Genomic DNA, 13,530 nt, shown 5'->3' on the forward strand with positions numbered 1-13,530 from the left:
GAGGGAAACAAGGATCCTCTAATGGGCATTTAATAATCTTATCATGCCAAGAAGAAATGGAGGTGGCTCTGTATTTCGTGTTCTATGGGAGTCACTTGTTTGGATCTACATCTCTCTCCATCAGTTCCACATGAATCAGCAGAGAAGACCATAAGTGTGCATGGACAACTCTCCTATTTGTGGCTGTAGTAAAAAGTTTAGGTGTGTTCCAAAGGTTTTTTTTTAGCACAGGGGCTTCTACCAGTCTTAATCCATTCTTGCCCCTCCATAACTAACACACAGTTACATGCTCTGGGACATGTCATCAGCACAGAAGTTTTTTGTCTTCTCCACTGTTCTCAGAAGGTGATTGCTGATATCATGACGCCCGTAGTGACTGTGTACCATTATCCGATAAGAACTAAAGGTGGTCATACACATTACACAAATTTTAGTTTAAATCACAAATTTTGGTGAGACTGGTACCATCTAATATGTATGTGTGTCAACTCTTCAGCAACGGCAGATGTCAGGGGAAAAAAGGGTCAGGCATGTTGGATTGCAACTTTTTTTTATCCTTCTGATTTCAGGAAGATTAGCTAGAGTTATAGAGTGAAGATGTATGGTGGTGTTCCATCTCTCCACTGATAGCAAATTTAATCTGAAAAAAAGTCATGCATATTCTATTGCAACTTCCCCAATCTGTTAGTTCTAATGGAAGATTAACCAAAGCCATAGTGATGTACCAAATATCTATGGTGATGTGCTGGCTTTTCACCAATGGCGAATGTCAGGGGAAAGTAGGGTCAGGCATGTTTGTCTGCAACTTGCCCAAGCATTTTGTTCTCAAGGGAGATTAGCCTGAGCCAGAGTGACAAATGAAATATGAATGGTGGTGTATCAAGGTTCCCCTGATGGCAGATGTCAGGGGTTGGAAACGGGTCAGGCAATTTAGATTGCAACTTGTCCTATAGTTTTTTTTTTCATTGGAGATAAGCCAGAGCCAGAGCAGTCTTATTCCCCTCTTCCTGTTGAGAACACATGTGCATGGGGGGTGGGCAAATAAATTTGTTTGGCCTATAGCTATCTAAGGTGTTTCGACAACTTTCAGTAGACCAGTAGAAAATAGCAACATATTACAACCGTTCCGGCATGGTATATCTAGAGATAATGTACTGGTCTCAGACCAAGCTCTTACATTAGAGAAGGAACCTCTCCAATTTAAGAACAGTTGTTCTGTTGGTCAAAGAAAGGCCAAATACTCATCAAGGTCAATACTCCATCCATAAGAATTTGGGCGGTTTAATCCTGAATAGTTTTTGGTTACAAAAATCTCAAGTTGAACTTTTCCTTCTGGTTTATTGTCAAGTTTCAAAACCAGCAACAAGCGTTGAAGACTCCACAGTCGTCGCTTGAACTTTTAAGAAAAAAAATCCCGATTGACATTATTCAGCATTTTCATAGATGCTAATCAGACCCAATTTTTCTTAACTCTCAACATCTGATCTGGGAATCCCTGTATTGTTTTTCTTCTCTCTTTATTACATGATGATCAGCGCTCTCAGACACGCTCTACTTTTAACAAGTATGCAAGGTCATCAATGATTTTGGATGAATACATTTTGATTGTGAAGCATGTGATCATAATTAGGTGTCTATTATGCATTCACTCTATTCTGTGTTTATCATACATACATTCATCATCTCATTGTTCATTTGCATACTTCATATTTTGCATATACTAATAGATTGTAAGTCTCTTTTTAAAGTTTTTTTTTTTCGAAATAAAAAGCCATCGAGGCAACTTGTCACATGGTCACGCATTATTATTCATTATGTCCGGTAGATAGAAAAGTGATAGAAGGACCATTATGGCTCATGCATAGACTGTGTATGGCACCACTCTAACTCCTTATGGATCTGTAAGCACTCCATAGGCCATCAAATGGGACACTCTAGCATACAGATATTCTCTTGTAACAGCAATTTGTCCATGGCACCTGATGGAGCACTGCAAGATTCCTGAAGAAATTCGAAGGCATGAAGTGGTAGAGTAGGGTCTCATGGACTGTTATCTGAACTTGGAGCTTTGAAGGAGCCATTACAAGGCCACATGCATGAGGTTTTAGCAGAAAAATATATTACCAGCTAATTCTCATGATGATTTATTTCCTGGACGGAACTTATTCTTCCATAATATGGCACCTGAATGAGAACTGAAGATACATAATAAAATGTAAATCATACACAGTTAGAGTAGAACGCCATAGGCTGCTATCTCAACTATCTCCATGGCTGACGCCGCCCTGCTTGTGCTACTCACCATGCTGCTGCCTCCCTCTAACCTCTATCACCTTAGGGCACTCACCTCCAGCCTCCTAAAGGGCCAGTGTGTGCCCTTCCAAACCCCTGTGTATTTAGGGCACCTTCTCTTGGCAGGGGTGACTGAGCTTTAAGGTTCCTGGTGGCCAACAGAGGTGTTGAAGTCCAGTGCTTCTGCAACTCTGCTGTGTTTTGCCTGTGTTTATTCAGTGTTTGTTCCTCTTTGTGCTCTAGCCCTACCTGTGTGCACCTACAGTTCAAGTTTCAGTTCTGTTCATGTTTATGTTAACCCTGTCCATTTGCCTTGTCCGTGTTCCTGTCGAGTACCCAGCATTCAAACCCTGCCTGTGTCTTCACTAGTGTGCAGGCTGCTGGGTTACGTTCAAGTTTCAGTTCTGTTCATGTTTATGTTAACCCTGTCCATTTGCCTTGTCCGTGTTCCTGTCGAGTACCCAGCATTCAAACCCTGCCTGTGTCTTCACTAGTGTGCAGGCTGCTGGGTTATCCTGTGTCTCTATTCATGTACACCACCAGTGTGCAGTCTGGATCTAGCAATCTGCATTTAAGTCTTAGCGGCTGTTCAGACTTCTTTTGCAGTTTGCCTATGGTCTTGATGCGGTTTCCATATACTGAGTTCCCTGTGCTTGCACAAGAGTTTCAGACCCTATTGGGTCAGCTGCCAACTCCACCGGGACTATTCCAGGAGGCAGTGGTCTGGTTGCTTCCCTGCAGCGAAGGCCAGATCCCTGTACAGGGGTTAAAGTGTAAATACCAGGGGAGTGCCAGAGTAACACCTGTACAGTTAGCCCAAAGCCAAATTGGTCAGTAGGTACAGTGGGTCCACACTCACTGGTCCACACTCACCATAACATGCATGCATGAGGTTTAAGCAGACATAACATCACCATTCAATAACCAATGATCATCAGTTTAGAAAATGATATAAATGAACCTTATTTTTCATTTTAGCTATTTCCCATGATGCAACATTTCATGGGCGGGGCTAAGCTATAGCATGCGGGCGGTGTGCACATGCCCTGGTGGCGCAAAGTAAGACATAAGGTAGGTTAAAGTTGACTCACTTACATGAAAATCAAAGTTCCTAGCTGCTATAATGTACAAATCATACATACGTCATACAGGGAGCACAAATCTGTGTGTCAAGAGGCTCATATAATAGATTTCTGACTGTGAACAATAAAACTGATCGATTTGTCTCTCCCACACCCCAGATCATACCTTATATTTCTTGCAGTAATATCTCAGGCTGCAACGATACCGATTTCTATTGAAACTCAAGTAGGCGGAGAAGCTAGCTACTTCCTCCCTCACTGATATGGAATATATTTCCCATCATTCCTTGTTTTTCGACTTGTGTATAAAAATAAAAAAAACTTGCAAAATATAAATTGAGATGAAGGTTTCCGATTTCATGTGCACCTGCAGCAGGTTGTGCTGACCCAACCCCTTATTTTTTTCTTTGTAGTATATATTGGAGGCGTGGCGATCTCCTTGGAGTCATTGCACACCTGACCAGTTAATCTGTCCTTGAGGCTGGTTTTAAAGTCAGTATAAAACTGAGTCTGCTTGTATAGAACCTACCATTAGCCATCTGGCTCCAGGAGAAGTATATGGTAGGTTCAGCATGCATGTTGGTACTTGCATCCCTGGATCCGATGAAAGCTGTAATGGCACCGGACGGGGTTACAAGCAAAGTGTACTTGGCTTGCATGCTGACCTGCATTCCCTGGATTTTATGTGGCTGTCATGGCCCATGAACAGGTAGGAACAAGAGTTAGGGACCACTCATGAGACAGCCTTGACGCGGTGAGTGGCTTACTATGCTTTGGCCAAAATATAAACCAATGTCTCATCCAGCATGGAGGGCAGAGTGCTGGATGTAGTGTGCGATCACATTTGCATTTTCCGATTTCAGATCTGTCTGACACATTTGGCCATCGATATCAGATCACATGAATCTGTCACAAGGACATTCATGGTTGCACCAGTCACAGTGTCTTATAGGTCTAGCTCAGCTGAATGTAATGATCTGTTTCACTTAGTGATCCACTGCTTTATTCTAGAGAGAAAAACATCAACTGTTAACCCAAATGCAAATCAGCATTTAAGTGCATAGGGGGAGGAGCCCAAACCATTCTGTGCACCCTTACTCCTCCTGCTTCCTCTCCCAGCCAAAGTCAAGCACTAGACTTCCATAGAGTTGAAAGAAATTATAGCAGACATTCTTGATCACAGCTTCATTCAAACGGGGGACCCTCGTTCTAGTGATTCAGTGGTTGGATCCCAGCTGATGAGACACTAATAACCTATTCTGTGAATAGGGAAGGGGCATAACTACCATAGCGGCAGACCATACGACTGCTATGGGGCCCAGGGCAAGCGGGGGGCCCAGTCTTAGTTGGGATCATCTCCTCTTCTACTGGGGGTGAAAACTTGGTCAGGACTCTACCCTCTAAAGGAACAGCTTTTAGAAAATGAGACAGTGGAAAAAATGGTCACTGAAAGGGGTTTAGGTGGAAACCCTTCTGTCCTGTGTGGGGGACCTGGTTTGATCCTTTCTATGGGGCCCTTACTTCTCTATGTATGCCACTGAAATTGGAGATAATCAAATGGAAACAGTCGGCACTCCTCTCCGGAATCGTGGTGCTCGCGTCCAGGGTAAGAAAAACCCAATTCAAATTTTAAAAAAAAGACCGGGACTCCACTCCTGGTTCAAAGTAACTCTGCTTTATTCAAGCATGGAGGAGACACAGCGCAGAAGCGACACGTGTTTCGGCTCGAGCATGAAAAAGGCTCGCATTCGAGCCGAAACACGTGTCGCTTCTGCGCTGTGTCTCCTCCATGCTTGAATAAAGCAGAGTTACTTTGAACCAGGAGTGGAGTGCCGGTCTTTCTTTTTGAAATTGGAGATAAGTGTTTTTCATGGGACATCTCCTTAAGGTTTCTTTCACACTACCGTATGGCTATTTCAGTGTTTTGCGGTCCGTTTTTCACTGATCCGTTTTTTGTTTCCGTTGTGTTTCTGTTCCGTTTTTCCATTCCGTTTTTCCGTATGGCATATACAGTATACAGTAATTACATAGAAAAAATTGGGCTGGGCATAACATTTTCAATAGATGGTTCCGCAAAAACGGAACTGATACGTAAGACATACGGATGCATTTCTGTATGTGTTCCATTTTTTTTGCGGACCCATTGACTTGAATGGAGCAACGGAACGTAAGACATGTTCTATCTTTCAACGGAAATATGGAAACGGAACGCATACGAAATACATTCAGTTTTTTTTTCGGAACCATTGAAGTGAATGGTTCCATATACGGACCGTATACGGACCACAAAAAACGGCCCGCAAAATGGAAAAAAAAAACGGTAGTGTGAAAGAGGCCTTAAGCTGTGGTCCACGATTGCAGTCCAATATCTAGGATGGCCTCCAACTGGGAATATTCCTTTCACTTATTCCATATTACCTTACTTTCCTTCATTCGGTCTCGTTGAAATAATTGAAAAGATTAGACAGATAGATTAACCCTGTATAATCCCGGCACAAGCACAATACAAAAAAATCTCAGAATTCAGTGGGAAGGGTACTGAGATTTGCATGTGCTACATCGATATGCAAAGCAATAAGCTATAAGCTATTATTCAGTATTTGATGATAAAATAGCCAAGGAAAGTTATGTACATAATTTGCATGGAAGTGAAACATGTCCAAAACAGCAAATAAACAAGTTTCTCCTATGCAAAATATAACAACGAGACCCAGCACTAAACACTGACAAGTACACCTTCTGTTTCAATGGAAAGAGTTTGATTTACATGTTGAAGCTGTGGAAGTTTATATTTAAAATGTTAGTACATAGTCTGCTATCTACTTAAGCAAACCACTTGGGTAAGGTTCACATAGGGACGAGTTGTATCTAAAAAAAATAAAAAAAAAATAAAAGCACACATTTTACAAAACCAAATCAAGAAGAAAAATTAAAATGTTTTCAAACACTTTCAATAAATAATGTAAGGATACAGCATTTAAACACTCAAAGAAGCATATATTAGGGGAACACCCTGCAGCTGCTTGGCAGTTGCAGAAAGTAAGTCGAGTTTTGCTTGGTCCAATCTCCTTTGCTAATGAATGGTGAGAACCTGTGCCGGACATGTACAAGAATATCACAACTATAATACTGCCCCATGTACAAGAATATCACAACTATAATACTGCTCCTATGTACAAGAATATAAATACTATAATACTGCTCCTATGTACAAGAATATCACAACTATAATACTGCCCCATGTACAAGAATATCACAACTATAATACTGCCCCATGTACAAGAATATCACAAATATAATACTGCTCCTATGTACAAGAATATAAATACTATAATACTGCTCCTATGTACAAGAATATAACTACTATAATACTGCTCCTATGTACAAGAATATAACTACTATAATACTGCTTCTATGTACAAGAATATAACTACTATAATACTGCCTCCTATGTACAAGAATATAACTACTATAATACTGCCTCCTATGTACAAGAATATAACTACTATAATACTGCTTCTATGTACAAGAATATAACTACTATAATACTGCCTCCTATGTACAAGAATATAACTACTATAATACTGCCTCCTATGTACAAGAATATAACTACTATAATACTGCTTCTATGTACAAGAATATAACTACTATAATACTGCTCCTATGTACAAGAATATAACTACTATAATACTGCTCTTATGTACAAGAATATGACTACTATAATACTGCTCCTATGTACAAGAATATAACTACTATAATACTGCCCCTATGCGCAAGAATATAACTACTATAATTCTGCCCCTATGTACAAGAATATAACTACTATAATACTGCTCCTATGTACAAGAATATAACTACTATAATACTGCCCCTATGTACAAGAATATAACTACTATAATACGGCTCCTATGTACAAGAATATAGCTACTATAATACTGCCTTCTATGTACAAGAATATAACTACTATAATACTGCCCCTATGTACAAGAATATAACTACTATAATACTGCCCCTATGTACAAGACTATAACTACTATAATACTGCCCCTATGTACAAGAATATAACTACTATAATACTGCCTCCTATGTGCAAGAATATAACTACTATAATACTGCTCCTATGTACAAGAATATAACTACTATAATACTGCTCCTATGTACAAGAATATAACTACTATAATACTGCCCCTATGTACAAGAATATAACTACTATAATACTGCTCCTATGTACAAGAATATAACTACTATAATACTGCTCCTATATACAAGAATATAACTACTATAATACTGCTCCTATGTACAAGAATATAACTGCTATAATACTGCTCCTATGTACAAGAATATAACTACTATAATACTGCCTCCTATGTACAAGAATATAACTACTAAAATACTGCTCCTATGTGCAAGAATATAACTACTATAATACTGCTCCTATGTACAGGAATATAACTACTATAATACTGCTTCCTATGTACAAGAATATAACTACTATAATACTGCTCCTATGTGCAAGAATATAACTACTATAATACTGCTCCTATGTGCAAGAATATAACTACTATAATACTGCTCCTATGTGCAAGAATATAACTACTATAATACTGCTTCTATGTACAAGAATATAACTACTATAATACTGCTCCTATGTACAAGAATATAACTACTATAATACTGCTCTTATGTACAAGAATATGACTACTATAATACTGCTCCTATGTACAAGAATATAACTACTATAATACTGCCCCTATGCGCAAGAATATAACTACTATAATTCTGCCCCTATGTACAAGAATATAACTACTATAATACTGCTCCTATGTACAAGAATATAACTACTATAATACTGCCCCTATGTACAAGAATATAACTACTATAATACGGCTCCTATGTACAAGAATATAGCTACTATAATACTGCCTTCTATGTACAAGAATATAACTACTATAATACTGCCCCTATGTACAAGAATATAACTACTATAATACTGCCCCTATGTACAAGACTATAACTACTATCATACTGCCCCTATGTACAAGAATATAACTACTATAATACTGCCTCCTATGTGCAAGAATATAACTACTATAATACTGCTCCTATGTACAAGAATATAACTACTATAATACTGCTCCTATGTACAAGAATATAACTACTATAATACTGCCCCTATGTACAAGAATATAACTACTATAATACTGCTCCTATGTACAAGAATATAACTACTATAATACTGCTCCTATATACAAGAATATAACTACTATAATACTGCTCCTATGTACAAGAATATAACTGCTATAATACTGCTCCTATGTACAAGAATATAACTACTATAATACTGCCTCCTATGTACAAGAATATAACTACTAAAATACTGCTCCTATGTGCAAGAATATAACTACTATAATACTGCTCCTATGTACAAGAATATAACTACTATAATACTGCTTCCTATGTACAAGAATATAACTACTATAATACTGCTCCTATGTGCAAGAATATAACTACTGTAATACTGCTCCTATGTGCAAGAATATAACTACTATAATACTGCTCCTATGTACAGGAATATAACTACTATAATACTGCCTCCTATGTACAAGATTATAACTACTATAATACTGCCTCCTATGTACAAGAATATAACTACTATAATACTGCTCCTATGTACAAGACTATAACTGCTATAATATTGCTCCTATGTACAAGAATATAACTACTATAAGAATTTACTATTATTATTACTATTACTATTATTATTATTATTATTATTATTATTATTATTATTATTATTACAGCCTGACATGGCTGTAGTAGCAATTTTGATTATTTTCCACTAATGTTTTGCTCACAATATACAGATAATACAAGAAGATAAAGGTTATAATAATTGGAATATTTCATTATGTTTGTACGTCTCGTGCAGATTTCACCACATTTCAATTAGCACGCCGTCTATTCTTCGGTAACATGCTCTTCACACATTGTCACAGAAGTTTAACGGATTAAATGGCTTTTTTCCTCTTTGCTCTCAAATAATTTAAAACATTTTCTTATTGATTTCAGATTCATTTATGTTCCAAATGTTAAAGTTTCTTCACATTGAAGTCCTGCTGGTTTTACACCCCCCCCCCCTCCTCTTCGGATAAGACCCGGCCCTGGTACAGTAATTATACCCTGATTATCTATGTTCTCATTAAAAGTGATGGGGCATGCATTAATGTAAACAATAGAGTTCTATTCATCAATTTTCCACAGCAAGATTTTTTTCTTATTTTGGTTTTTAAACCCACATATAGAGTATAGGCCGTATATTATCAATGGATTTTCTAATTTGTATATTTTCACACTAAATATCTGACACGTGTAGGGGCCACAGCTCAGTTGGGTTTTACATCCATAAACATCCAATAGGTACAGGTGGTCAAGGAACGCCCGTTCTCATGATGGGTGCATACTGTATTCTAGAGTCAGGACCCACATCTATAGGCCATTTATGACATATTCTGTGGACAACTCTTTAAGGCTGTATTCACATGACTGCAAACCACGGATCCGCAAAACAGGGGCACCAACCATGTGAACTCCGGATCGTGATGTAGATCCGTTGACCTCAATGGCTTTTTGATCCGACAGATGCGGCCAAAGATACTGTAGAACGCGTCCTATCTTTTGCGATGCAGAAGCACAGACCAGAAAGCACACTGAAGGGCTTCCATTTGTTTCCATGGGCTTCCAGCTCCATACTGCAAAAGATAGGACATGTCCTATTTTCGGCCGCATGTTGTGGGTCGTGGACCCACTGAAGTCAATAGGTCTGCTCCTTGATGTGGAGTGCACAAGAAGGGTGCCCCAGTTTTGCAGATCCATCGTTTGCAATCTGCAAAACGGGCATGGCCATCCCATGATCATGTTTTTTAATCAATCAGAGCTAAAGACTCTGCATTCACCTATATGGGAGTTCGTGAAATAACCGAGTTGGAGTGTAAAGTGAATAGAGGGTGGCTCCGCTTGTGCTGTGCACTCTCGTTGACTTTGGGCCCCTGTTCTACAGATAGCTGCAGGTCCCAGACCTGCACCTATCTAACACTGATGGCATATCCTAGCAATAGGCTACCAATGTGTGAGATGGGCCAACCCTTTCATTGGTCCTTTTTTGGTCAGAGTTCATTTCTACAAGCATTTGTTTCTGGTCATCGTCCCATGTAAAAAGTTTATGCCTATCTGGAAAATCATGAAGATCCCATAGAATGGAATGGAAAGAGCCGCGCATGTGGGTCTCTTCTCTGTTAAAAGTGCTGCTGTTTGGGGCCCTGTTCTCCTGTGGATATGTCATAATTGTCTAAATTAGAATACCCCTTCAATGTACCTTTGTATGTCTCTTGTATGAAAACAGTAGAACTCCATAAGTATGGATTCTGTGTGACTGTGAGAGAATAAAAATGATGGCATGCTACATCTGGTCCTGGGGTATGGAGGTCATCTAGAAGCATTGTTCTTTGCAAGGACACTAAGGCTGGAACGGTTGCAACTTTAGAAAGTATTTTTGAACATGCTCAAATGTCATGACTTATTTAAAATGCCGATCAACTGACCCTATGGAGTATAAAAGGTGTCTGGTCAAAGAATCTGTAGTTTTCATGGCAGAAATAGCATTACCTGCTGTATTTCTTTTGGTACCACGAATAACAGAACTCTGGGACAGAACACCGAAGATGGTGAGACATTCATAATAATTATGTTGTTTTCTAACAAGAAGAAGAATTGTTGTTGAACACAAAAATGTTAATGTTATATAGATCAATAGGTCTAAGAAGGTCCAAGTTCTACTTGTGGAGATCCAGCTGATATAATCAGTCTTGCCTATACCCTGTAAGAATTTAGGGTTGCAGTGTAGGGTTCAAGCTCTAGGAGGTATGGCTTCAGTAGGACCAATATCATACAGTTTCAATTCAACCAAGTACAAAGGTTTTCAAACTAAGAAAAATTGGGCCAAGGCAGGAAAATTAAATCCCCTGTCAGTGACATCTTTCCTGTGCTCCAGCCCTCTCCAGTTGGGCACATCATCGCTGTAGTACAGTAAATAAAGAAGGAATTTATTACCAGATGGAACTGGAACATCAGTGGAGATGACTACCGTTTTTTTATTATTACATGGCATTTCTCCCCTTGGCCCAATTTTTTTCTGATCTTGGAAAACCCCATGAATAACAATATCAGAAGCAACTTCATCAAAAAATATTCAAAGAACCTGAACAAGTCTCTTACCTACTGTTGAACTTTTCAGGATGTTTTTCTCGCATCATATGAAATCTGTGAGCGATGGATGCATCCTGTAGGAAGAAAAAACATTGGCCATTGGATGTTTGTGTTCATAAAGACTTGTATCATTTAAGATAGAGATGTGTTCCTTCACATCTATTCTCTCCACTAATGGTGAATGGAATGGGGAATGATTAAGGGTGTTGTCCCATCTTCACAACCTCTTTTCACCTGGACCCTTTTTCAAAAAGACAACATAGGGATCCTTTGATTGGTGTTTCACTATACTTGCCTTGGTGATGGAAACCTCTACAAGGAATGGCTTCCACCCTGGAGGACTCATTACAACCATGGAATGAACATCATATAATACTACAGTACCTTCATTTAGTAAAGAGATTGTTTCCATAGCGTGGACAACCCTTTTAACTAGATGCCCATGACTCAGTAATGAATATTTTTTTCTGGAAGTGGCTATTCTGCCGGACAGAGCTCTAAGAACCATAGATCGTCTATGGTCAACATGGTTGAATCTCTTTGTTCCTATAGATATCTGGAAGGGTCATCAAAGTAAAAAGGCGGCACAGATTGATATGTTCTACCATCACTTCAGCTCCCTTGATTAACACAGTGAAGGTAGATCCAGTCCGTAGCAATTTTTTTTTTTAAAAGAGATGCACCCTACCAGATTCACCATCTTGAAGGCCACCATCTAGAACTAAAAAAATTCTAAGTGGATGTTAAACCTGAAATATTCTTGAACATTCAATACTAAAGTTCTTGTGAAGAAAATAATTCATATGCCCTACTAGAGCATATGGACATCGTAGAGAGGAGTCCTCAACGCTGTACATCCATCTATGAGCCAGTATGGAAATCTGCAACTCTGTCTAACTTAAGCCACCTATGTGTGACATAGTCGACAAGTCATCGGACTGAAAGTACAGTACAGTTCCCTGTTGCGGAGGAGAAATGCTTGGCTGTATGAGGCTTCCCCGGTAACATCAGTTGACTCAAGAGTCTAAACTTGAAGTGGCTATCTTTAAATGGATAGGAGAACACAGACATGAGACACACTCCCAACAAATCTACTTCATGTCACAAGCATCTTCTCACACCTCAGCTTCCTAGACTGGTGTCATGAAATATGGCAGCACCCTGAGGGTGGCACGCAGGGAGATGGATATGAGGGTGAATTGAAGTAAAAATTTATTGTCGAATTTTAAAGAGCACCTGTCAGCAGGGTTAACCTTATTAATCCTGGTGGTGTTGATCCTGCTGATTAAAATTATACCTGCCTTGTAAAAATCGATTGTGCTGTTCCTGAGAAAAAAAAAAAAAAAAGTTTATTCTTAATACAAGTGAGGGTTTCAGTGCACTGGGGGGGGCATGGCCAGTACTGAAAAGCTGAAGTGCACCATGGAGCACTTGGTGCACTTAAGCCCTCGAAGACTTTTTTCTCAGGAATGCCCCAATGGATTTTTCCGAGACAGGTATCATTTTGATCAGCAGGATAAACCCTAGGGTCCACCCTGCTGACAGATGCTCTGTAAATTTAGACCAGGAGTAAACAGGAGAAGACAAGGCAAATATATATTGAAGGAGTATACTATTGAAATACAGTTCATGCTTTGCTAATACACATTCACAATTCCATCCTCTTATGTTTTATGATGGTATGAACTGTGTCCAGACAGTGATCTATCTACCTGTGTCCCGGAGTGCTCAATGCTACCATCCCACCTTCCATTAAACTGTATAATTACAACGGGACGACCATCGATATCTACTACTGAGGTGAAAGACTTTTACTCAAGACAAATAGCCTGAAAATATCCATCCGAAAGCATCAGCGTCAACTGCAACTAAAAATCCATATCGCTATTCCCTG

The 13,530-nt window shown here is 39.1% G+C and overlaps 1 protein-coding gene across 1 annotated transcript in view; it reads right to left on the bottom strand.

The window, feature by feature from the left end:
- Positions 1–13,530, bottom strand: part of DGKB (diacylglycerol kinase beta) — a 668,472-nt gene that overhangs the window by 335,695 nt on the left and 319,247 nt on the right. The window contains exon 20 of the mRNA XM_040431289.1: positions 11,646–11,710. Within this exon, the coding sequence (XP_040287223.1) occupies positions 11,646–11,710 (65 nt within the window). The remainder of the gene's footprint in view (positions 1–11,645; positions 11,711–13,530) is intronic.

Source organism: Bufo bufo, chromosome 5 (genome assembly GCF_905171765.1).
Source record: "Bufo bufo chromosome 5, aBufBuf1.1, whole genome shotgun sequence".
In the NCBI taxonomy this organism is placed as follows: domain Eukaryota; kingdom Metazoa; phylum Chordata; class Amphibia; order Anura; family Bufonidae; genus Bufo; species Bufo bufo.